General features: G+C 49.7%; 2 protein-coding genes across 7 annotated transcripts in view; both read left to right on the top strand.

Annotated features, from left to right (window-relative positions):
- SEC16A (SEC16 homolog A, endoplasmic reticulum export factor) overlaps positions 1–3,521 on the top strand; it is a 66,949-nt gene extending 63,428 nt beyond the window's left edge. The window contains 1 exon segment of the mRNA XM_087944255.1: positions 2,050–3,521. Within this exon segment, the coding sequence (XP_087800381.1) occupies positions 2,050–2,118 (69 nt within the window). The 3' untranslated portion in view covers positions 2,119–3,521.
- A 2,498-nt stretch (positions 3,522–6,019) lies between these two features.
- Positions 6,020–24,245, top strand: INPP5E (inositol polyphosphate-5-phosphatase E). 6 transcript variants are annotated; one of them, XM_087944251.1, is made up of 11 exons: positions 6,020–6,090; positions 9,780–10,613; positions 12,480–12,603; positions 13,453–13,550; positions 14,395–14,519; positions 14,753–14,872; positions 16,345–16,452; positions 18,006–18,167; positions 21,322–21,437; positions 22,555–22,691; positions 23,326–24,245. In XM_087944251.1, exons 2-11 carry the CDS (start codon positions 9,874–9,876, stop codon positions 23,456–23,458), a joined length of 1,863 nt encoding a protein of 620 aa, XP_087800377.1. In that variant the 5' UTR covers positions 6,020–6,090; positions 9,780–9,873; the 3' UTR covers positions 23,459–24,245. The 6 variants fall into 6 exon arrangements, 4 of the variants coding, with proteins under 4 accessions (XP_087800377.1, XP_087800380.1, XP_087800378.1 ...); XM_087944252.1 differs by lacking the exon at positions 6,020–6,090 and adding an exon at positions 7,542–7,713; XM_087944253.1 differs by lacking the exon at positions 6,020–6,090 and adding an exon at positions 8,455–8,474.
- The last annotated feature ends 209 nt before the right edge of the window (positions 24,246–24,454 follow it).

Genomic DNA, 24,454 nt, shown 5'->3' with positions numbered 1-24,454 from the left:
CGCCCTTCCCAGGAGTCTCCACGTGGCCCGTTTTGGATGCCAGGTAACTGCGCAGAGGCTCAGGGAGAGCGAAAAATGGGCTTCTCGGAAGTTCCGGAAGGCTGGAAATGGCTCCATTTCCGGTTTCCTAGAACTTCTGGGTGGCCCATTTCTGGCTTCCGGAGCCTGGGGGAGCCCGTTTTCACCCTCCTGGAGGCTCAAGGAAAGCCTCCGGGGCCTGGGGAGGGCAAAAACGCCCCCCCCCCCTTTGCCATGGTGGTGCAGGAGGCTGTCTAGGCCAGGGGTGTCCAACCTTGGCAACTTTAAGACTTGTGGACTTCAACTCCCAGAATTCCTCAGCCAGCACTTTGCTGGCTGAGGAATTCTGGGAGTTGAAGTCCACAAGTCTTAAAGTTGCCAAGGTTGGACACCCCTGGTCTAGGCCACCCCCACCATGGCCACGCCCACCCAGCAACCATGCAGAAAGCTGGTTGCTCAAATTTTTGGAGCCCACCCCTGAACACAACCCAAGAGAAGGATTTCAAACAGAACAAGTAGTTGGGTCTGCAGGGTTTCTTTTTGTCTCCAGCTATTCAGTTACCTTGATTGATTGAAAACCGTCTTTTATTTTTATTTATTTATTTTATTTGGTTTGTCAATTGCTTACAAGATAATAGGCAGTGGTCCCCAACCTTTTTGTGCCAGGGACCAGTTTCACGCAGAAACACTTTTTCAAGGACCGGGGGGGAGTCTGAGTTTGGTGGTTTGCTTGCAGACGTTTCATTATCTGACTAGGTAACATCTGATGTTGTTACCTAGTCGGGTAATAAAACGTCTGCCAGCAAACCACCAAGTTCAGGGAACGCCAATGCCTCCTCATTGCAACCCTGAGCGACAGATAGTCCCTGCAGGACGGCTGAGAAGCCTCGCCTCTCGGCCTTGCCTTCATCAGCCCCATCCCTCAGGTGTCTCCCTCCCTCCCTCAGCCTCATCCCTCAGGTGTCTGCCTCGTTCCTCTCTCAGTCGCTCTCTCGCTCCTCCACCAGCCCAGGAAGAAACTGCTTCAAAGAAGCCTTCAGGGTGGCTTTTCCTGTCCGCGCAGCTCTTCCGAACGCCCGTTCACCCCCACCCCGCCGCCCGCGTGCGGTTCAATCCAGTGCTCCGTTCTGCCTGCCTGCCTTCGTTTCTGGTGGTTTGAGCGCAGCTCCTCCGAGCGCCCGTTCACCCCCACCCGCCGCCGCAGTTCAATCCAGTGCTCCGTTCTGCCTGCCTGCCTGCCTGCCTGCCTGCGCTTGGTTTCTGGTAGTTTCGGAGCAGCTTCGGCTGAGTAAAAGAGGCGAATAGTTATTATTCTCAGCCGCTGCTCCGAAACTACCAGAAACGAAGGCAGGCAGGCAGGCAGAACGGAGCACTGGATTGAACCTGGATTGATTGGCGGCGGGGTGGGGTGAAACGGGCGCTGGGAAGCTGCGGCGACAGGAAAAGCCACCCCCCCGGCTTCTTTGAAGCAGTTTCTTCCTGGGCTGGTGGAGGAGCGAGAAAGCGACTGAGAGAGCTGAGCCAGAGAGCAGGACAGGCTTCGGTTGCTTCCTCCCTCCCCTTCTTTCATTTGTGTCCTTGATCCCTGATCTCAGCAGCATTCACCGAAGGCGAAGAAAGCCGCCATTTTTTAAAAAAATTTCTTTGCGGCCCGGTACAAAGTGCTCCACGGACCGGGACCGGTCCGCGGCCCGGTGGTTGGGGACCCCTGATAATAGGTATACGTAGTTATGAATACATGAAATGGGTACATATAAGAAAAATAAAAGAAACAATAGGACAGGGATGGTAGGCACGTTGGTGCACTTACAGGCCTCTTAGGAAGGGGGTGAGGTCAATAGTAGAGAGTCTAAGGTTCAAGTTTTTGGGGTTTGGGGAAGAAATCAAAGAATCAGAGTATTCCAGACATTGACCGCTCTGTTGCTGAAGTCGTATTTCCTGCAATCAAGTTTGGTGCGATTAACCTTGAGTTTGTATCTATTGTGTTGCTCTTGTATTGTCTTGCTCTTTTTGTGTGTGTGTGTCCCCCAGCCTTCTGCAGCTCCGGCTAGCTCCCGACTCAGCCGATTTGGGCAGAGAAAATACCCCACCTTAAAATAGCCTCCGTTCGGTCTCTCAGCACAAGAAAGTCCCCAAAGGCGTCAACGGGGTGCCGTTTCTCAAATTGAGAATCCATCTGGGCGGGGGGCCTCCCCCATGGAGACCGTGGCCGACGTCGATTACCAAATGCTCTCCTCGTTTACCCAACGCTTTGGCTGAGACAGTCAGATGTCAAGCAGGACTGGAGAAATCAAGCCACAGGAGCAAGGCAGCTGGAGCTGCCTCAACCCAAAAGCTCGGGCACCCCCCCCCCAGTTTCCCTCCTCGGCTTTGCTAAAAGTCCAGCTGCTCCGACTACGACAAGACTTTTTCCCGTGTCACCTTTTAACATGACAGTTTGTGGCCTTAGAGGGATCGGGGCATTGTTTTTTATGCACATAAACCCCTCCTTGGGGTTTATTGCTCATCTGGCACATTTAACAGGATTGGTGGGGATTTTCTTTTCCTGTCGGCCTTCCCTCGCTCCTGACCTTCCGGGAGGGAAAATGTAGCTGATCCAAATAAACCAGAGAAATTGTATAATGAATAGAGGGAAAGAAAAAGAAAAAACAACAACAACTGTGACTTGTAATCTTAAGATTTCATTGGAAGTGGATTTTCTTTAGTGTATATGTAGTTTGCGTCTTGGGCTCCTTGTAAAACAAACTGTAGAGTTGAGCAGAAGCTCCTTGTATAGCATTTTGCAATGTTCTCCCCTTCTGATGATGATTCCTCCTGAAAGTGCAATATGGCTCCTTTTCTGAAACTCGGGTCCCTCCAATAACTCCATAGCAGCTCAAAAAGGGCTTAGCGTTTTATTTTTAAAAACTTGTGGAAATTTCCCTTCTTCCATCTCAGACTTTTCCCCGTTTCCCACTGTCCGAGCTCATGATTTACCTGGCCGTCCTTTTTATTCCCCCTTTTCTTTCTAATTAAATTAGCAAGCCTCTCTAACAAGAGAGGTGAAATAGGCCTCGGATAGAGTTGCAGGAACTCTTCAAAGCTGTCATAGGTTGTGAGCCCGAACAGCAACAAGGGGGAACTAATGGTTGGTGCAGTGAAGGCCAGTCCAGAAGACCAATGCTTGGTCAAGAATTTTTAAATGTTGATGCTCGACTCTGTGGCTTAATTCTACATATCTGGGTTCTGGAGAGTCTTAAAACACATTTCCAAGGATTGTGGGCAAAGAGTTGTGGGGGGGAAAAAGGCAGAACTCGTCTCAGCCACTTGCTGGCCTCTCTTCCAGCTGTCTTGAATTTGTTCAAGGTGTTTTTTGTCCCTTTTAGACCTCTGCCTCTCTTGAATTTCTCTGTGTCGATGACCACCGAGCATCAGGTTTCCTCTACCCAGAAGAGCCACTTTCTGTTCTAAATGTTACAAATGACACTGTACATTCTTAAAATAAAATATTTTGCGCATCTGGAGCACTTTTCACACGTAACTCGGCCTACGGTTTATTGGGGTCCCCAGCTTTACACAGAAGCGGCTGTTCCAAAGAGCCTGCAAGTTTCTGGGACCGCAAACCATCAACCTTCCTGTTCTGACCCATGCTTCGTCAATCGTCATTAATCACATCCTTGTTTTAAAAGGAAAACCCTATTTTATTGCAACGCTGGAAATTGTTTTCATTCCCAGCCGAATCTTAAACAGTCCCCCAAGATAAGCACACACGTTTCACTTCTGTGGAATGCTGCCAAAAACAGAAGTATCAAATTAACTATAAAAGAAACCAACCAAAGTAGAAGAAAAAACCAAAGTACACAGTACTTCAAAGATGACTCGGAACCGATCAAATTACTTTGCTTCCTGCAAAAGTTTCATAATCTTGGCCTGACTTTTATCCCTTAAGGGAGGGGTAATCACCTCCCAGCCTTACTCCTGAGTTGCCCCTTTTGTTTCAGCTGTGCTCACCTTCTAGCAGCTCTGCACACACGCGCCCTGGGAACAGGCTCCCCTTGTTCCTCTGCCTCGCTGCTGCCAGACTCTGAAGGCTCCAGAGTCAGCACCCCACTCCCAGGTGGTCCTGGCCTCAACTCTGCATCGGACACAGGACCGTCATCTAAGTCCTCTCCAGACTCCCGGACTGGTCCCTGTTCTTCCCCACTGTCCGATTCTGCTGCCGGCGAACCACAACACGATCCCTCAAGTTTCTTAGGGGATTTCAGTGGCCTGTGCCCGTTGGGGGGATCGAGGCTGAATGGATGGTCCCAAAACAGCAGGGCGAATCTGCGTACAACATTAGGTTCCATCAAGTCATTGTCAGCTCAGAGGGACCCCCTAGATCAGGGGTGTCCAACCTTGACAACTTTAAGACTTGTGGACTTCAACTCCCAGAATTCCTCAGCCAGCAAAGCTGGCTGAGGAATTCTGGGAGTTGAAGTCCACAAGTCTTAAAGTTGCCAAGGTTGGACACCCCTGCCCTAGATATTCTTCGAGAGAATCTGTCCCCCAGTTGGTCCTTCAGTCTTCCAACCAGGCCCCCATCTCCACCCTAACTGAGCCAGCCCCTTTTGCAGCTGGTTGCCCTCTTTCCTTCCACCTCTCCCAGCTTCTGCAGAGCTGGGTTTTCATAATGTGGTTTTCCAAGTGGATTTGAGCCTGGTCTTTGCCTTAAGAGAGACTGCCGGGTTGAGGGGTTTGATCTCTCCGTTTTGGCCCGTCTTCTCCAATCCCAGAGCTCAAAAGCCTCAGTGCTTCTAAACAGTTATCTGAATAGAATAGAACGAACGAGCCGGAAGGGACCTTGGAGGTCTTCTAGTCCAGCCCCTAAATAGAATAGGTCCTCCTGTTTGGGCAGGGGGGTTGGACTAGAAGACCTCCAAGGTCCCTTCCGGCTCGTTCGTTCTATTCTTAAGTGCTCTTCCTCTCCTGCTTCCTTGCAAATTACAGCGAAGCCGCAGCCATGGTGTGTCAAAGCAGCAGGCAGTCCTAAGCAAAGCGCTGCATGTGGTGAGGAGGATGAAGAAACGCCCTCAGCCCTGGAACTCAGTTCATTTAGTGACGGTTCAAAGTTAGAACGGCTCTGAAAAAAAGTGGCTTATGACGACTTTTCAGAGTTGCGACCTTTGTAGCATCCCCATGGGATCAAAATTCAGGCGCTTTGGCAGCTGGTTCATACTTATGACCGTTGCTGTGTCCCCGGGGTCGCCCGGTCCCCTTTTGGGACCTGACAAAGTCAAAAGGGGAAGCCAGATTCACTTAGCGACCGGGTGACTTAACTTTTATCAACCGCAGCAAGTCCCTTAAACCCAGAGGTCTCCGAACTTGGCCAACTTTAAGACTTGTGGACTTCAACTCCCAGAATTCCTCAGCCAGCAAAGCTTTGCTGGCTGAGGGATTCTGGGAGTTGAAGTCCACAAAGTCTTAAAAGTGGCCAAGTTCGGAGCCCCCTGCTGAGGCTTAACGCCTGTGGTGAGAAAGGTGGTTAAAATGGGGGCAAAACTCAACAGCAGAAATGTTGGGCTCCGTTGTGGTCGTAAGTCGAGGAGTCTCGCTGTGGGTGTAACCCACAGTTGGGAGGGTCGGGCGGACCCAACCAGGCCCGTGGGGGGAAGAGAAGGAGGAGGAAGGTCCCAGGCGTGGCTTCACAGCTGCAGCGCCTCCCTTCTCCTCCTCCTCCCCCTGCCCCGCCCATCCGGAGTTGGCGTCGGCAAGGAAGAAGCGCCCCTCAGTGGGGGGGCGCCATGGCAACGCGCTGAGGGGGCGGGGCGGGAGTGCGAGCGTGCGCACGAGCGTACCGGCGCGCGGGGCGGCCGTTGGAGTGGGAGGAGCCACGGCCTCGACTCCTGTGAGGAGGGTCGGCTCGCCGCGGCATCCGGAGTTGGCGTCGGCAAGGAAGAAGCGCCCTCAGTGGGGGGCGCCATGGCAACGCGCTGAGTGGCCGGGGCGGGAGTGCGAGCGTGCGCACGAGCGTACCGGCGCGCGGGGCGGCCGTTGGAGTGGGCGGAGCCACGGCCTCGACTCCTGTGAGGAGGGTCGGCTCGGCGCGGCGAGGTAGGCCGGCCGCCTCCCGGGGGCTCGTAATGTGAGGGGGCTGGCTGACTGCGGCGCGGCCTTCCCGCTTCTGGCAGTCCCGTCGTTTCGCTTTGGGGTTGGGCTCTTCCCCTCCGTTTGGCGCCCTTGTTTCGCCTTCGTTCCTTTCCTTGGGGGGCGGGGGGGGGTCGTTTTGATTCCGTTTCACTGAGGATTAGAATTTTGGTCACACCCCCCTTCCCTCAGAAATCAAGGAAAACAACCCCTTAGGAATCCTCGCCTTGCATGCCGTGGATGATGGGGCTCTTCATCCTGAGGAGGGGGGGGGGGGTTGATTTGCGTGGCTCCCCCCCCCCCACTTGACCTTTGGGGGTGGAAGGACCTTTGGAGGAAAGGAGGGGCCTAGAGTCGGGGACCCCTTGGCCCCCCTTCCCAGGCAACTTGCTAGCTATGGGGGCGGCTCTTGTAAACCTCCCCAGGCTTGTCTCCAGGGTGTCCAACCTTGGCCACTTTAAGACTTGTGGACTTCAACTCCCAGAATTCCTCAGCCAGCAAAGCTGGCTGAGGAATTCTGGGAGTTGAAGTCCACAAGTCTTAAAGTGGCCAAGGTTGGACACCCCTGATCTAGGGCTCCTCTTTCACTTCCTATAATCTCTCCCCCCCCAACCTCCCCCCCCCTCAATTTTTGGAAGAAGGTGCAAAAGACTCCCAGAGAGAGGACCACCGGCAGTCCCCGACTTATGGCCACAGTGGAGCCCAAAGTTCCTGTCGGTCAGCGAGCCACTTGTCAAGTGAGCTTGGCCCCATTTTTACGACCTGTCTGGCTACGGTCGTTAATGGCATCGTTGTTAAGCCTGAATTCCCCAACGAGTGTTAAGGAAAACAAACTAAACAGAATGTGTAGCGTAGTCAGATAGGCAGACAGGTAAATGTGTGAGATAAGTTTGTATTTTAGTTAACACGCAGTAAAAAAACAGATACGCTTGTGCTATCAAAAATATAGTTTATTCCATTAGGAATTATAGCATAGTCAAAATAAACGGTCCATTAGTCATGTATCATTTCAGTCAGTCCAGTCGGGGATACTCAATTTGCAAAATCCGTGTTGAATAGCCAATGTCAGTTCACTTACAATAAATCAGTCCGTATTATCTCTTCTCTCCGTTGAGAAATCAACACTCCTTTCTCTCCTCCGTTCCAGTAAGGAAAAACGCAGTCATCAATCCATCCAGTAATTAGGGATCATTAAGCCAGAGAGAGAGAGAGAGCTGCAATTGACTTGCTTCTTTTATGGTGCTTTTACAACCACACCCTTAATTACATTCTTGTAGTTAAAGTTACACACACTTTAACCAACAAACCATGATAACTTATTTATTATTTTTTACCCAAACCAGTTAGGGTAAACAATGTTATCCCTAACAAACGTTACTAACAGGGTTGTTAAGTGAATCCCTGCAGTTGTTAACTGAATAAACCGGTTGTTAAAGTGAATCCGGCTTCCCCCTTGACTTGGCTTGTCAGAAGGTCGCAAAAGGGAATTGCCCCCCCTCCCCCCCCCACAAACCGGGATGCTGTGACCGTCATAAATAGGAATCAGTTGCCGAGCACCTGAATCTTGATCGTGTGACCACTGCAACAGTCGTTAAGTGTGAAAAGGGGGCATAAGTCACTTTTGTGTTGTAACTTTGAGCGGGTCACTAAATGAACTGTTTGTAAGTCAGGGACCACCTGCATTGCAATTGGGCTTGATTGAAATTGCTGAGGACAAATTGCAACAATGCGGAAAGGATCTGTTGTTGAGGATCTGCGTCCCGTGTCTTGGAGACACAATTCGTCCTTTTCCTGTAGTTGAGCTGCCATAGGGGTCCAAGGGTCGATCCAGACAATGTGTTAACAAAGTAACAGGATCGGAAGGAACCTTGGAGGTCTTCTAGTCCAACCTCCCACACACACACACCATTTCAGACAAACGGCTGTCCAGTCACTTCTTGAAAACCTCCAGTGATGGAGCACCTGCAACTTCTGTTCCACAGATTAATTGTTCTACCTGTTAGGAAGTTTCTCCTTAATTCCAGATTTCTTCTCTCCTTGATGAGTTTCCATTCATTGATTCTTGTCCTGCCTTCTGGTGCTTTGGAGAATCGGTTGAGCCCCTCCTCCTCTCTGTGGCAGCTCCCTCAAGAATTGGAAGAGGGCTTTCCTGTCTCCCCTGGTCCTTCTTTTCTCTAGACTGGTCATACCCAATTCCTGTAGCCGTTCTTCATATGTTTTAGCCGCCAGCCTCCTAATAATCTTTGTTGCTATTCTCTGCATTGATACTACAGTCTCAACATCTTTTTTTATAGCATGGCGACCAAAACTGGATGCAGCATTTCAAGTGTGATCTTACTACTTATAAAGTGGTACTAACACTTCATGTGATCTTGATTCTATCCCTCTTTAATTGCCTTTTTTGATGACTGCAACATACTGCTGGCTCATATTTAAATGGTTGTTTTCTAGAACTGGATCACTCTCACAGTTACTGTTACTGCTGTTGAGCCAGATTCTACCTATTCTATACCTGTACACTTGATTTTACTTGCCTAATTGTAAATCCTTACTGTTCTCACTGTTGAATTTCATTTTGTTAGAAGGGACCCAGTGTTCAAGTCTTTCAAGATCTTTCTTGGTGTCATCTGCAAATTTGATAAGTTCCCCTTCTATCCCCTCATCTAAATCATTTATGAAGATATGGAAGAATACTGGGCCAAACAAGAACCTTGGGGTAACCCATTGCATACTTCCCTCCGTGTAGACGTAGTTCAGTTGAGGACTCTACACATTGAGTGTGGTTGGTCAGCCACTTAGGAATCCATCTGATGATAATGTCTAACCCTTTTTCTATCTTATAAAGTAGTAGGTTGTGGTCTACTTTATCAAATACCTTACTGAAATCCAATTAAATTATGTCCACAGCATTTCTGTGGTCTAATTTAGCCACTTTGTCAAAGAATGCAGTAAGATTTGTCTGACGTGATCTGGGTTTGACAAACCCATGTTGGCCTTAGATTATAACTTTGCTTGCCTTTAGGTATTGGCTGATTCATTGTTTGATTGTCTTTTCCAGCATTTTCCCAAGTAGTATTCCCATTCTATAGTTTCCTGGAACCATTTCCCTTCCTCTTTTGAAGATAGAAATCAATGTCAGCTCTTTTCTAATCCTCTGGTAGTTCCCCGGTGGTCCATTACCAATTGTGTATTAGTAACATTTATGGTTGCAATTGTGATTACAACCATAAATGTATTTTTCCCACTTTGATATCTCTGCCTTGACATCTGATACTTTGCTGGGTATAAACTACAGTCTCTTTTAAAGAGTGTGTATAAATTATGGAAGCAGTGCCTTGCATTTTCATCATCATCTAGTTAAAATCGTGGGATAAATAGTATTCTTTGAGATGAATCTACCCTAATCATAATTTCCTACAATTCTGATCTGTTTCATAAACCTCTGATCTATAAAATGGGAATGACCCAACATTAATACTAGAAGCATCTTTTGAGAGTGGATCCATTGGGTGGTTTCAAAATTTTGTAATTAAAGCAGAAGGCTTGGCTAACCTCCATCATTAACGTTTCCGGGGACAGTACAAAGTGCCACTCCAGCTTGGGTAGCACTTTTAGGGTTCTTTCCCTGACCATTTTTTTCTCATATTCCTCTTCAGGTTTTTCCTCTGAGATGAAAACTTGGCTAGTGAGAAATAGCGATTCTGTGACTTCCTCCTAGTTGGTGCATCTAATGGATTCTCCTAGCAGACAATGGAGCATCTCTCAAGCGATGGGCCCCAAATCCGGCAGCCAAAGGAGGACGGCTGCTCTTCACGGAAAGAGGCAGGCAGTAGTGGGGATCATCTCTCCGGGGACCCACCAGAAGTCAAGCTGCCCTTTCCCAGCGATCCTTTCAGACTGCATTTAGAAGGATCCCAAGCCCCAGCTGGGCTCAAGTCATTCACTCCAAAGCCTCCCCGTAAACCGAGGCTGGAGCGGACGTCGTCTCTGGACGAACTGATCTGGCAGAGAAGGAGGCGGCCTTTCAGAATGAATCAAGGGAATTCGGTGGATTCAACTGAGGGGGGCTCCTCCAATGGTTCTTTCCAGGGAGAGAGCCCCACCAAGCAGGAAGTCGCCTCCAGCGGCAACCACCACCACCTGCAGCCTCGGCACGACTTGAACTCGGGCTCCGAGGGTCCCCACCTCAGCCAAAGCCGACCCAGCTTTTCAGCTTTGCCCAGGAAGTTGTCCAAGGTCGTGGACTCCCATCCTCCACCTCCTCTGGAACTTGAGGGCTCCTTTCCTTCTCTGAGGACAACTAATAGGATTGACCCAGATTGCGCGGGCTACAAGTTCAGCCCTCGGAGGGGGTTTCCAAGAGCAGGCAGCAGCTGGAGCGACACACAGCTTCAGAGACGTGGAATGGCTTGTGAACACTGCCTGGCTGCCTCCACCAAATCCACCTTCAGCCTGCTGGCCCCCATCCGTGTCACAGATGTGCGAAACAGGTGTGTATCTTGGGGCAGGGAGACCATGACGGCGGCAGTCACCCCCACTCCAATATGGATGTGGCTTTTGCAGTTCTTTTAAGACCAATTCTTCTGTAAGGAAATCTGAATGCAGATTGGGAAAAGTGAGTGTGTGTGTGTGTGTGTTTGGGGGGGGAGGTTCTTAGAAGGATGCTTCAGCAGCAACCTAATACCCCCTCCAGTAATGTCATTGGGAAACCCCCGTCAGTTTTCAGTTGGTAACTTTTAGATAGTAAGGTTTTGCTTATTTTCCTTTAGAAAGTTATCTGTCTGCAGAGATAGTGCTGCTTGCTGAATCACAGGCTACCCTCTGCCCTGCTGCTTAGATCCCTGGCATAAAAAGAAGGATCTCCAGCCTTGGAGTTTCCAACAGAAGACTAGGGTAGCATGTGACCAGGAAGCCCCTGCTGCTGTTTTGCTCATCTTCCTTGCACTCCAGAGAAAGAGAATGCTGTTTCATATTCATCAGGAATAGGGCACTGTTTTAATCTTGAGAAGGGAGAAATCCATTATAAAATGACTGTTACACCACCGAGCTCTGTAGTCTAGCCTCCCTGTCTAGGATCTACTAGCTGTGGGATTGACCAGCACGTCCCTTTCTAAAATGGAGGCAAAGTCCCAGAGAGGCTCCTTGATAAGAGGAGGGCACCATATTTCAATGGCTGTTTTGTCCTTCAGGTGCATACAGCTCTCCCTGGTTGAGACAGAAAACTAGCAGAAATGAGCTGTGCATATGTTAGAACTTGTTCATCATGGAATAATTCTGATTGCATCACAGTGTCTCTTCTCTTGTTGTCCCCCTCCCCCAAACCCTCCTTCATTCCAAAGGTAGGGAGAATGGGGAAATAAATACTGACTAGCCACCCAGCCTACTTTGCAGTTGTTGGGAGGGCTTTAAAAAGTGCAGCAGAGAAATCCAGCCATTCCTGGTGAGTGTTTAATAACAGGGAGAATGGACAGCTCTGTGTGTGGCAGTATGTTGTTCTAGCAAAATTCTTTTCTAAACTTTTCTGGCCCAAACCAGAAGGCTGTTCATGATCTTTGAAGCCAACACAACTTCACACTTGGGTGTTTTTAAGAGCAGCCCTATTCCCCACAAGCTTGGTTGCCTTTTTTGCTTTTTGTTAAACCCCAGTATCCTCCCCTCAGGACACCAAAATGACTAATTACAAAGTCAGTCCCCCGCCCCAAATGCCATCACTCTGCCAAGCAGCTCATCCCCACAGCACTGCCCTTTGCCTAAGGATATTTACCTTTGTAGTGGGACTGTATCACTATTATCCTTCTCATCTTTCCTTTCACCTTCTCCTATTGGTCTCCTATGATTCTATCACTTATTGCTTGTATGTACACTGGGGTCTTACACACCAGAGACAAATTCCTCATGCGTCCAATCACGCTTGGCCAATAAAGAATATTACTATTCTTTTCCTCGCAAGGACTTCAGCACTGGAATACCCTTCCATGCTCATTTTGCAACGGCCTTGTCAGGGAGATAATGTGGAGATAATGATTGGGCCACCAAGCGCCTAGCTAGCTTCATGATTTGAGCTTGTCCTCCTGAGTATTCTAACTGCTGCATCTCACTGGACTGAAGAAGGCTCTGTGTCTCTCTCCCAGCCCCACCCACCCCAATGCCAGCTGAGCTTTTTTCAGGGGAGAACTTTGCCACTCTGAAACTTTGGAGCTAGAAAGGCCTGTCTCACCTCCTCCTCCTCCTCTCTTATGCCTTTGACTTCTCAGCCCTGCTTTCAGTCTTAGTTGACTTCCCACAGGTAAGTCAAGCCTATAAGCCTACCCTGTAGATTGTCTTAATGCAACACAACAGAATATCCTTTTCTGCAGAAGCTACTTGGAAGGCAGCCTTCTTGCTAGTGGTGCCCTCCTGGGAGCAGAAGAGCTGAACCGGTATTTTCCTGATCGCAACATTGGCATCTTTGTAGCCACCTGGAACATGCAGGGCCAGAAGGTGAGGAAGTGAGGGGGTCACTGTCCTTCTCTAATCACAGGGAAGCCCAGAAGGGAAAATCAAGACTCGGCTCAGCTTGGCCTACAGAATGGACAGGTTGGGCCGCTCACACGGACTTTTCTCCCTGGAAACACGTGGCTGCACACCTGCCCTTTTACCCTCGGCAGATCTTTCTGGACAGCGATTCTGATTTTGCATGTAACGTTCATCTTTTAATGCAGACCATTTGGAAGCATGTTCAGTGAGGGTATGTGCAACCTGTTGGGACAAACCAGCGTTTTAGGATCCATAAATCCATTTGCAGCTCCTCCATTCCCAGGCATGGAGGGTTTTTTTAAATATCCGTTTCAGCTTTTCTTTCACAAATACTTTTTTTCTGGGAAATGTAATAAAACAGTGGAAAGAAGCAGGTGGGCCAGTCCGGCTTTCTAAAGGTGAGCTGCGAGTGAGAAAACTAAAGAAAACGGGAGTGTCTCCTTGTGTGATTCTTTTCTTTTTGACACGTTATAGATGGGACTTGAAGTTGTCCTTGTTAGAAAGCTGGTGTACCTGAAACAAGTATTTGTTGTGCATTATTTCACAAGTAGTGCATGGGATAGCAAGAGGAGCAGAGTCGCCTTAATCCTCCAAATAATGTGGATTAAGTCATTTTCTGAACAGATCAAAAAATGGCACATTTGTCCATTTTCTGCATTCCAACCCAGGTGAACAGAAAAAGTGTTTGCATCCTGCAGGCAGAAAAACGGATTTGATACCCTGCATCATTTCTTCTTCTTCAGTTGGCAGTAGAGGCCGCCCATCCGCCTGGAGGGCTCATCTACAGTTGGAAAGGTCCTTTTTTTCTTGCAGGAGCTCCCTGAGGTGCTGGATGACTTCCTGTTTCCGTCTGAGCCTGATTATGCCCAGGACATGTACGTGATAGGGATCCAAGAAGGATGTCCAGATAGGTATGGAAACAAGCAACTTTGTAGCTGAGGGACCCTCCTTTCTTCCTTCCTTTCCTTCCTTTCTCCTTTCCTTCCTTCCTGCATCCATCCATCCTTCCTTCCTTCCTGTATCCATCTTTCCTTCCTTCCTTTCTTTCTGTATCCTTCCTCCTTTCCTTACTTCCTGTATCCATCCATCCTTCCTTCCTGTATCCATCTTTCCTTCCTCCTATCCTTCCTTCCTGTATCCATCTTTCCTTCCTTCCTTCCTTCCTTCCTTCCTTCCTTCCTTCCTTCCTTCCTTCCTTCCTTCCTTCCTTCCTTCCTTCCTTCCTTCCTTCCTTTCCTTCCTTCCTGTATCCTTCCTCCTTTCCTGTATCCTTCCTCCTTTCCTGTATCCTCCCTCCCTCCCTCCCTCCTGAGAATCACCACACTACAAGTAGGATCGTTACTCTGCACGGGTTAAGGCTGTTGCAAGTCCTCTCCCCTTTTGCAACGAGGCAGAACTTTCTGCTAAAGCCGGGTGAGGGGTCTCATAGGCGAAGGCCTCCTTTGGGAGGAGGCTGCCAGGGGGCCATCGGCAATCTCAGTCTTCTTTCCTCCTCATTTGTCTACAAGCTTCAGTGGGCGTGACCAGAGGCCAGCGTCTGGGAGAAGAGCGAAGGTGGGCCGTTCCCTGCAAGGAGCTGGGAGCCAGCCAGAGGGCCCCAAGCCCATGGAACGGGTGTGAAGGAAGAGGTGCCTCCGGGAGATCCTGGGTCAGCCTGACGGGCCACAGGAGTCCTTTCTGAGCTTGGATGGGGCCTGCTGACCGCCCAGCTGCTCTGGTCCTGAGTGGCCAATTGGCTTTGCTTCCTTTCCGCAGGCGAGAGTGGGAGGTTCGCCTGCAGGCAACGCTGGGCCCTCAGTACGTCATGTCTTACGCAGCGGCTCACGGGGTCCTTTACCTGTCCTTCTTCTTGCGAAGGGACCTCATCTGGTTTTGCTCAGGTAGGCATGGCCTTTTCAGCCACTTCGACCAGGGGGCTATTGCTCATTCACCAGACAGCCCTTTTTTTTTTTTTTAATTGGGTGGGGAGAAAGCCTGTCGTGGAACTGAAGCCCGTCGTTGAATTGCAGCATGTTTCACCCCAGGTGAAAAGGAGAAGAGCTGCCTTTTTGTTCTGTCCCTGGTCTGGTCTGAGCACTCGTTGACAGGCCGTGCCGCTTCTCTCTTCCCACAGAGGTAGAATGTGCCACAGTGACGACGCGCATCGTGTCTCAGTTCAAAACCAAAGGTGCGCTGGGAATTTGCTTCACGTTCTTCGGCACGTCCTTCCTTTTCATCACTTCCCACTTTACCTGTGAGTATCTCCCCAAGTTCCCCTTGTGCCTGCCCTGGAGTCAGAATAGGGTCTCTCCCCCCCCCAAAAAAAGCTCTGTAAACTGGTACGCCAGTTGAACTACCTGCTTTATGCTCTTGGATGCAAGTAAGGCAGAGATGTAGAGTTATTGCAGAAACTTAGGAAGCTGTGTTGTCAAAGAAACGGGCAGCACCAGACATTCCTCCCTTCCTTGATGGTCCCAAGGCTTAAATCGGGGCGTCCTCTCCTGCCTTTGGGGAGCCCAAAATCATGTAGCAGCAGCAGCTCATCTCCTGACCTGCGAAGGTTCTCGGGGGAATTCTCCTGCGTGATAGTCGGAGATTTCTACCCCTGGTGAGATTGAATCCCCACGAGTTTCCCTTCTCAAAGGAAGGAACACTTTTTGGATGATGCATTTATAAACGGCTTCTCCCTCTCTTCCAAGATAGTGCATACAGCATAAAAGACATACCCAAAGAGTTGATACAGGGGACATTTTGTGTTTTTGTACTTGAAAAAGAGACCCCGTTGGGTGTTGTGGTTAAGGCACCAGTATATAAACCTGGGAGATGGTGAGTCCTATAGTCCTGCCTTGGCACAAAAGCAGCTGGCTGACAGTGAGGTCTAGCAAGGAGGAAATGTCTTTCTTGGGGGCGAGGGGGGAAGAGTCCCTTGCCAAAAACTGCAAGGACTTGTCCAGATAATCTCTAAGAATTGGACACAAGTGAACAGAAGGGGGGGGGGGAAACGAAACTCACATTGATGAGGTGGTTTCCTTTGAGAGTTAAGATTTTACCGTCCTGGCGAAGGTGAGCGGGCAGAGGAAACCTGCCAGCCTGTGTTCACTCTTCGGCCTGAGGCCCATGAGGCATCCAGCACCCTTAGAATTCCAGCTCCCTTCCTTGCCTTCCCCACTTTCTCCAGCCAAGATCTTTCCCACCAGAAAGTGGGGAAAATGTGGATCTCTGGATCTTGGCCTGACAGCTGGGCTAACCCTTGACCCTTAACTAGACTCCGTGGTCCTCGTTGTTCTCCCTGACCTTCAGAATTCTGGCCTTATGTTGTGAATGTTGGAGATTGTTCTGAAACGGGGGTCTTCCAACTTGACCGCTTTAAGACTTGTGGACTTCAACTCCCAGAATTCCTCCTCCAGTCATGTTAGCTCAGGAATTCTGGGAGTTAAAGTCCACAAGTCTTAAAGCGGTCAAGTTGGAAGACCCTTGTTCTAAAAGAATCTTGCCTACTTTTTAGGACTCCGATCCCGACTCTTTTCTTGGTCCAGCTGTTAGCAGCACAGCTCGCAGCTTGTTCCATTTGCAGAGCTTTGCTCCTTCTGGGGATCGAAATCAGCCTTGGGAACATGGTTCTCCTCTCCTTCCGAGAGAGAAATCTTCCAGTGGAAGTTGCTGTGTTGGGGGGGGTCTTTTTCTCTCCCACTGGCACCTGCCCTAAGCAGCCTTCTTTTCTTTCAGCTGGAGATGGCAAAGTCAGCGAGAGGGTCCTGGATTACCACAAAACCATCCAGGCTCTTTCCCTGCCCAGAAACATTCCAGATACCAACCCTTATCGGTCTAGTTCCTGTGAGTAATTTGGCACTTGAAAAATGCTGCTTTCACTCTGTTTGTCGTATATGCGGGTGTAACTTTCTCTGTCAAATAAATACCGCCATCATCATCAAGCCCCCCCGAAAGAAAGTTTGTGTTCTGGAAAGTCCCTAATTTGGCCCCAGCACAAAATGTGGGTCCCAGCGATAAAATCAGATTTTAGAGGGAACAGCCAGCGTTTCCCAATTTGGGCAATTTTGAGATGGATGGGCTTTATTTAGTGATTTATTTAGTGATGACAGTTTTTCACCCATTCCATCACTCTGCTAAACAAAACTAATTCCCACAACACTGTCACACTATTTACTGTTACTATTATTCTCATCCTTCCTATTTCCTATCTCCTTTTCTACTTATGACTGTAACTTTGTTGCATGTATCTTTACAATTTATGTTGTTTTATTTAGTTTCCCGGTATGATTTATGTTGATTGCTTCTTTAGTATCCTATGACTATCACTAAGTGTTGTATCTTATGGTTTACGATGAATGTGTTTTTATGACGACTATGATCATAGTTTATCACGTACATCTTTTATGGATACTGAGAGCTTACGCACCGAAGACAAATTCCTTGTGTGTCCAATCACACTTGGCCAATAAAGCATATTCTATATTAACCCCAGAATCCCCCAACCAGCAAGGCCATTGCTAAGAATTCTGGGAACTGAAATCCAAGCCTTTCAGAGTTGCTGAGATTCGCACTCGGGCAGGCAAATGGTGGCAGATTATAGTCCCTATGTTTCAAAAAATGTCACACAGAAATTCAGAATTTAGATAGACCTTGACTTGCAGCCATTTGTTTAATGACTGTTTGAAATTACAGCAGCATGAAAGAGGTCACATGGTCACATGATCAAAATTCAGACGCTTGGCAACTGTCACGTATTTATGACGGGTTGCAATGTCCCCCATGATCCCCTCTTGTGCCCTTCTGACAAGCAAGATCTGGGAAGCCAGATTCACACAATAACCATATTGCTAACTTAACAGCTGCACTGATTCAGGTAACAACTGCAGCAAAAATGGTCGTAAAATGGAGCAAAAGTCAAAAACTGGTTTAGCAATGGAAACATTGGGCTCAAATGTGGTCCTAAGTCGAGGACACTCTGTCCAGAAATTCAGAGTTCAGACCTGAAGTGGTTTCAGTTTCAGTTGCTTTGTTTGCAAGCTTTGAATGGAATGAATTTCACCCTCAAGCCCCCTTGGTCAACCTCGGGTGCAGGTGGTTGGGGAAGGCTTCCTCTTAACTGCTGCAGCCTCTTTAGAATAGGAGCTGGAAGGGGCCTTGGAGGTCTTCTAGTCCAGCCCCCTGCTCGAGCAGGAGAACCCATACTATTTCAGACAGGTGCCTGTCCAGTCTCTTCTTAAAAACCTCCAGTGACGGAGCGCCCACGATTTCTGGTGGCAAGCTGTTCCCCTGGTTAATTGTCCTCACTTGTCAGGAAGTTTCTCCTTAATTCCAGGTTGCTTCTCTTGGATGAGTTTCCTCTCTCCACTCTTTCCCCCTTCCTTTGCTTGGTTCTGCAGCCGACGTCACGAGCCGCTTCGACCACGTCTTCTGGTTCGGAGACTTCAACTTCCGCCTGAATGAGAACCGGGAGGTCGTAGAGGAGATCCTCAACCATGGGCAGGACCTGGACGTGTCGGTGCTGCTGCAGCATGACCAGCTGTTGAAGGAAATGCAGAGTGGTGAGGAGCCCCTTCCCATTTTCCATGTCTGTCAAGAGTTGGTTTAATGTCAGGGTTCCAAGTAATAAATCCATTGCAAGAGAGACCCCCAAGGCAACGGAATGGAATATATTGGAAATATATTGGCACATACCTGGTGAAAACCGACTCTGAAAAACTCCTGCGGTTTTCACCTTATTAAAAGTAAAAGATGTCCTGCTTTCTCAAAGCAATCAGTCCGATCCAGTCACCTGTGGCATCCCTCCGCCTTCTTCTGACCAGGGGTGAGAATGTCCTTGGTTCCCAAGAGAAAGTTTTGGCTACAAAAACCCCTCTTGTCTCAATTTCCCCCCTCCCTGACCCTCAGCTCCAGTGGGGCAGCTCTGAAGCGGACAAAACGGCTTCGGTCAGGCCACCTTCAGGGTTGACCATGTGTTTTTGCAGGAGCCACCTCACACACACACACACACACCCGCCCCCAAATGTCTCGACCCGTGCAATAACAGCTACAGAACCCAAAGCTCCAGCTGGGTGCCAATTGTGCCCCTTCCTGCAGTCTCAGCACCACAGCTCTTGCCTCCTCAGTGACCCTTGTGTTGGACCTCTCAAGACACCCCCCCCTCCCTCTCAGGAAGGCAGTGGCCCCTTTGATGCCCTTCGCAGCTCCTGCTTGGTTGCTGAGTGCAGTTCAGAGGGTTGGTTTTGACCTCTGGAGCCCCGATGACCTGCAGAACTGTCTTCTCCAAACAGAATGAACCCAGCCACCTCAGCTGTCCTGGAAGAGGCCCTGGGTAGAGTCTCTCTTCCCCGAAGGGCGATGTGAGGTCCAGAGCAGGTTCTTTCAGTAGGAGGACCTGCTGGGGGTCAAGCTTGCTCCCTCTCTATTTTTTGGGGGGAAGATGCTAAAGAAAGAGCTCTTCCGAGGAACCTTGGTCAGGTGATGAGGGTTCCCTAGGTTTCTTTCCCCTGCCTTTAAGGGATTACTATTTATTGACGGAGGGATGGATAGATAACCGTTGTTGCCTATTGGAAAAACTTTTAATATTGTACCTTGTCATTAACCCCCCTGTGCATCCTAGTTGATTACAGCCAAATAGAAGCACGGGGCTGGAAGGGCCCTTGGAGATCTTCTAGTCCAACCCCCCGCCCATCGCAGAAGATTTTATGACCATCCTGGACAAATGGTTGTCCAATCATTTCTTGAAAACCTCCAGTGGGGATGGAGTACCTATCAATCCTGGAAGTAAGCCATTGTTCTCATGGTCAGGAAGTTTCCCCTTCGTTCCAGATTGGCTTTCTCTTTGATGAGCTTCCACCCATGCGTCTTACTCTGCCCTCCGGAGCTCAGTTGACCCCCTTCTCTCTCTGGCAAGTGCTCCTGTGCCAGAAGGCAGGTATCCTGTCACCCCTCATTCTTCTCTTCGTTAGACTAGATAAACCCATTTCCCTGAACTGTTCCTGGTAGCATCTTTGTGCTCTTCTCCACACTCTTTCCCAAGTCTTAGCATCTTTTTTTAAAAAAATAATGCGATTACCAGAATTGGGTGCAGTATTCCAAGTGTGGCCCCACTAATAATAAGCAGTACTGTCACTTCAGGTGATTTGGATGCTATCCCTCTAATGATGCAGTCCAGGGCTGCCTTGGCTTTTTTGGCAGCTGCAGCCCAGTGCTGCCTCGGTGGTCCCCCTGGATGCTTTGCACAGTTAGTAGTGTTGGCCCAGGCCACACCAATGATGCTGATTCTCCCCTCCCCCTCAGTACTTAACACTGAACTACATCTCTTGTTAACTAGGGTGCTCAAATCTGTCAAAATCCTTCTGAATCTTGAGTCTATCTTTCAGTGTTAGCCTTCCCCCTTAATTTGGTATCTGCAAATTTGTTGAGCTCTCCTTCTGTTCCCCGCATCTAGATATTTATGAAGAGATTGTAGAGCGAGTGCAGAGAAGAGCAGCAAAGATGATTAGGGGGCTGGAGGTGAAACCGTACGATGAACAGTTGTTGCAGGAACGTGCAGTGTCTTAACATTTAACCAAGAGAAGGGCTGACAGGATAGCAGTCTTTCAACATTTGAGAGGCTGTCACAAGGAAGGCGGGGCCAACTTCTCCAAAACACCTGAGGACAAGACCAGAAGTGATAGTGGGAAGTCCGCTCAAGGAAGTCAGAGCTGAAGAAGCTTCTTGGATGAGAAGGGAAACTTCTTCAAAGAAAAACCAGACAGTCCAGTTGCCTCTTGGAAATAAAGCCCCTTTGGGACAACAGATGGAAGCTTAACAAAGAGAGATCCAATCTAGCATTAAGGAGAATTTCCTGAAAGTGAGAACCATTCATCAGTGGGGCGGCTTCCCTCCAGAGGTTGGAGGTGCTCCCTCACTGGATAGTTCAAGAAGAGCCTTGACAGCCACTTGTCTGAGATGGTGTAGGTTCTCCTGCTTGAGCAGAGGGTTGGACTAGAAGACCTCCAAGGTCCCTTCTAACTCTGTTCTTCTGTGTCCTGTACGTTCTACCCCACGGATCTTTTGCTACCTGAAAGGCAGAGCCCTTCCTGGCAAGCATTACGCTTGTATACAGGGAGTCCCCCATCTTACAAGTGGGAGGGTGGCGCCTCAGGCGTGGGGCCTCACTGCTTCATTCCCATCGGGGTTTGCTTAAATACCTCAGTGAAAGCCATCAAACTGGGTACAGTCATACAATGCCTCACATCATGAATACACCATTTAACGACAAATGATTCTGGTCCCTATTGTCATACGCTGAGAAGTCCTTTCGTTTCTCAGGCAGAGAAAGGGGCTTAGCCAGGCCCCTTTGCCTCTTGCTCGTTCCCAGGTGTTGGGGGTGGGCTGTTGAGCCACGCGCAGTTGATTACGCCCACATTTGATTTAGCCACAGCCTGGCAGGTGAGACTGGAGACCTGTCAGGAGTCCAGTGGGAGGGCGGGGGGAGAGGCCTTCCAAACCAGCCCCACCTTGGCTCCCTCTTGGTCTGCCTGGGAGGCTTGGACCTGGGTCCTTGTTACCAAAGCCTTTCACACGAGACTCTGGCTCTCACTTCCTCCATTTGGCAGCTCACAGCAGCCCCTGGCCCGTCAGGGCAGGGTGGCTCTGCATCCCGGGGCGTCCTTAAGGCTGGGATTTGGGGTTCAGACCTTTGACTTGCCTGATCTGCTCTTTGCACAGGTTCTATATTTAAGGGGTTCCAAGAGGCCCCCATCTTCTTCCGTCCTTCCTACAAGTTTGACGTTGGACAGGACACCTACGACACAACCTCCAAGCAGAGGACGCCTTCGTATACGGTACGGGTTTGGGGGAGGGGCAGCAAAAAAACAGGCCTTCCTCCCCACCCACCCACCCCCGGCAAACCCCTCCGGCAGAAAAGGGCACCCAGTTCCCACAGGCAGCCCAGACTTTCTTTCGCCTGCCCTGCTTGCCACTCAGCTGTTTAGTGAGCTGGCTAAGAGTGGAGGAGGAGGGGGATGAAATGTGAGGCTCCCTTGGTTGTGTGTCTGCTCCATTAAACATACCTTCCCCCCAAGCCTCAGCCCCTCTCAGACTCCAGAAGATGGTGTGATGGGCGAAAAGGCTCCAGCCATGCCTCCCCTCCCCACAATCCGTTTTGAGGGACGAGAGAACATCCTGCCCCGAAGGCTGGGTGCATCAGAGGGAGAGTGGAAGGGGCCCCCCGCCTCCCCCAGCTGCTCCATATACAGCCCCCTTGGTGCAGAAAGCTGGCCTGCCCTGGCCTAGAGCCTTTGGCCATAGAAGCCTGCCTGGCCAAAAAGGGTCAGGTGAATGACACAAAGGAGGAGGCTGGCTTGGGTCACCCTTTCCCTTAGGCAAGAGCTGAGGTGGCCCAATGGTTAAAGGCCTTGGGCGCGAGAGTGAGAAACTCGTCTCCTTCCTTCCTTCCTTCCTTCCTTCCTTCCTTCCTTCCTTCCTTCCTTCCTTCCTTCCTTCCTTCAGTCTCCCCTCTAAAGGGACTCTAGTATTGCGTCAGGAGAAGAACATGGACACATTCACGAAGCCACTTGAAGCGTTCGTTCCCTTACGGTGCCTCTTCGGACCTCGGAATTGCTCCCTTAAGCATCCCAAGGAAGCTGCCCCCCACCCCACCCCTCCTCCTCCTCCTCGCCTGCCTCCATCGATAGGCAGTGGGAAGGAACAGGGCGAATTAAGCTCACCTCCCTTAGAAGCCACAGAGGGAGACCTCAAAGCTCTTTGCCCAAAGTCACGTCCACGGCAGCTCCAGGTTCTGCAGCGCCCAGGGCCCGGTCCCCCTGCCCCTGTGTCAGGCTCTCCACCGCCCCACCTTCCGGAAGGCCTCTGCGCCGGAGGCCTCAGGCCGGTCTGTTTGCCCAGGAGCCGTTAGGATTCCCGGGGGGTTGCTCTGCTCATCTTCCGTCTCTCCTCCAGGACCGGGTCATCCATCGAAGCCGCCACCAGAATGAGATCCAGGCTGTGAAGTACTCGGCCTGCTTTGGGATCAGAACCTCCGATCACCGCCCCGTGTATGGGTTGTTCCGTGTCAAAGTCAGGCCCGGAAGGGACAAGTGAGTACGGCCATCCTTGAGAAGGAGCAGCGGGTGCTGCCTTTTGAATGAAGGCTTCCTCCTCCCGACGTTTCCTGCACTGCGACGCCTTGAGAGGCTGGGCGATGAAGCCAGCTGGCAGCCTTTCTCCCTCGGGCCGCCCGGATCAGGAGCGGAGGAGGATTTGAGGCTTTGGCTCTGTGTTGGGATGAAACTGTCTGTCAGAATGAGACCCGCCAGAAGGCAGACGGGTATCCGGGACAGACAGGGATATAAAACCCACCATTCTATGCAATTGGGTGGGTCTGCTAACCTCTAATACAGTCTCTGTGTTTGTAGCTATTCCAAATCTCATGGAATAGCTAAACCTAGAAAGGTCTCATACGGTCTTGGGATCATTTTTTTTTTTTTTTTTAGAAAGGCCCATTTTTATGTTGGCATCCGTGCCGTTGCACAGTGGCCCATATTGAGTGGAAAGGTTACTGACCCAATTAAGGGGTGGAAAAACTTGGGTCATTTTAATCAAAGTACTGCTAGTGTTTCCAGGCTGTGCAAAGATGAAATGAGGAATCGGGAGGCCCAACTATTGGAATGGGTCCCAGATTGTCTGCTCAATTTTCACCACTGGTTTATGCTTTGTCCCCTTCACCTACAGCATCCCACTGGCGGCAGGCCTGTTTGATCGAGAACTTTATTTGATTGGCATCAAGAGACGGATCACGAGGCAACTTCAGAAAAAACAAGCCCTGAAAAACCAAAAATCCAGCACCGTCTGTTCCGTTTCCTGACCCAACGCACCCCCGACTTCTGAGGCAAGTGAAAAGGGCTTGTGGACCAGGCCTCCTTCAGCTCCCCCTCTGAGTCCAGGCTGGGGTTGGGAGGCTTCAGCAGGACCCCCAAAGCGAAGGGCTCTTTGGAGGCTGGACACAGCTGGGCAGCCCGGGGGGTTGGCTCAAGATTCACCCAGCGTGCCGCTTCTCCCTGCTCGACAACAAGCCGTTCTTCCTGTATCCTGCTGCTTGAGGAGGGTCCTGGAGTAACCCTGCAGGGCGTTGGCGTTTTCTGTGTTACACCAGCCAGAAGCCTTTCTTAGGTTTGGAAGGCACTTCTGAGGATCATCTTGGGAACAAAGGGCCACATTCTCCAAGCCTTGTTTTGTTCAGCTGCAGCTTGGAAGTGAGTGACACACTCATTTGGTCCCACAAACCAACGTTTTTCCTAAGAATTCTAGAAAGGCCCTTGATATGCCAGAGGGGCAAGGGAAAAAAGCACCAGCATGGGAGTTTATAGGGTGGGGTTTTTTACCTTCAATCAAGACAAACCAGCTTTCACCAGCTACATTTTTAAAAATCCATTAACTAAGAGAAACTGGAAACCAGTTTCAATCAACATAGAGCCTTGAGTGGCTGCAAAAATCAGTATTTTCAACAGCAAAGGCCATTTTTTAACCGATGCCAATGGTTGATAAGTTGCTAGAAATATTTTCCCCTCCTCAGGTTTAGTCAACCATCATTTTTCTGGATTGTGTTTGGGTTCAGAATCCCTTGAAATAAAAGGGTGATCCAGAACTAAAAATGTGTCCCTAGTGTGTTGCCTGCTTCTTTAATCTCTGCACTGTTGATATACCTGTATTGCTACCTGGAGCTAATTTAAATCCTCATCAACGGAAGTCCAGTATTTTCAACATGTAATACAAGATTCAGAACATAAGAGAGTTGCTTGTTGTGCTGGACTGTGGCAGGGGGCCGTGTCCCACAGCATTCTTCCAGCCTGCAACCTGGCAA

This window comes from Notechis scutatus, chromosome 15, assembly GCF_049901735.1.
Source record: "Notechis scutatus isolate UNSWTSFEM ecotype Mainland chromosome 15, rNotScu1.2, whole genome shotgun sequence".
In the NCBI taxonomy this organism is placed as follows: domain Eukaryota; kingdom Metazoa; phylum Chordata; class Lepidosauria; order Squamata; family Elapidae; genus Notechis; species Notechis scutatus.
The sequence above is the reverse complement of the archived record's forward strand: the minus strand, read 5'-3'. Positions and strand labels throughout refer to the sequence as shown.

Bases quoted from the DNA above. Each gene is read 5' to 3' on its own strand.
- INPP5E (XM_087944251.1), top strand. From the start codon at position 9,874: ATGGAGCATCTCTCAAGCGATGGGCCCCAAATCCGGCAGCCAAAGGAG. The intron at 12,604-13,452 runs GTGAGGAAGTGA...TTTTTCTTGCAG, and splicing joins GGAACATGCAGGGCCAGAAG to GAGCTCCCTGAGGTGCTGGA. The intron at 16,453-18,005 runs GTGAGTAATTTG...TTGGTTCTGCAG, and splicing joins CCCTTATCGGTCTAGTTCCT to CCGACGTCACGAGCCGCTTC.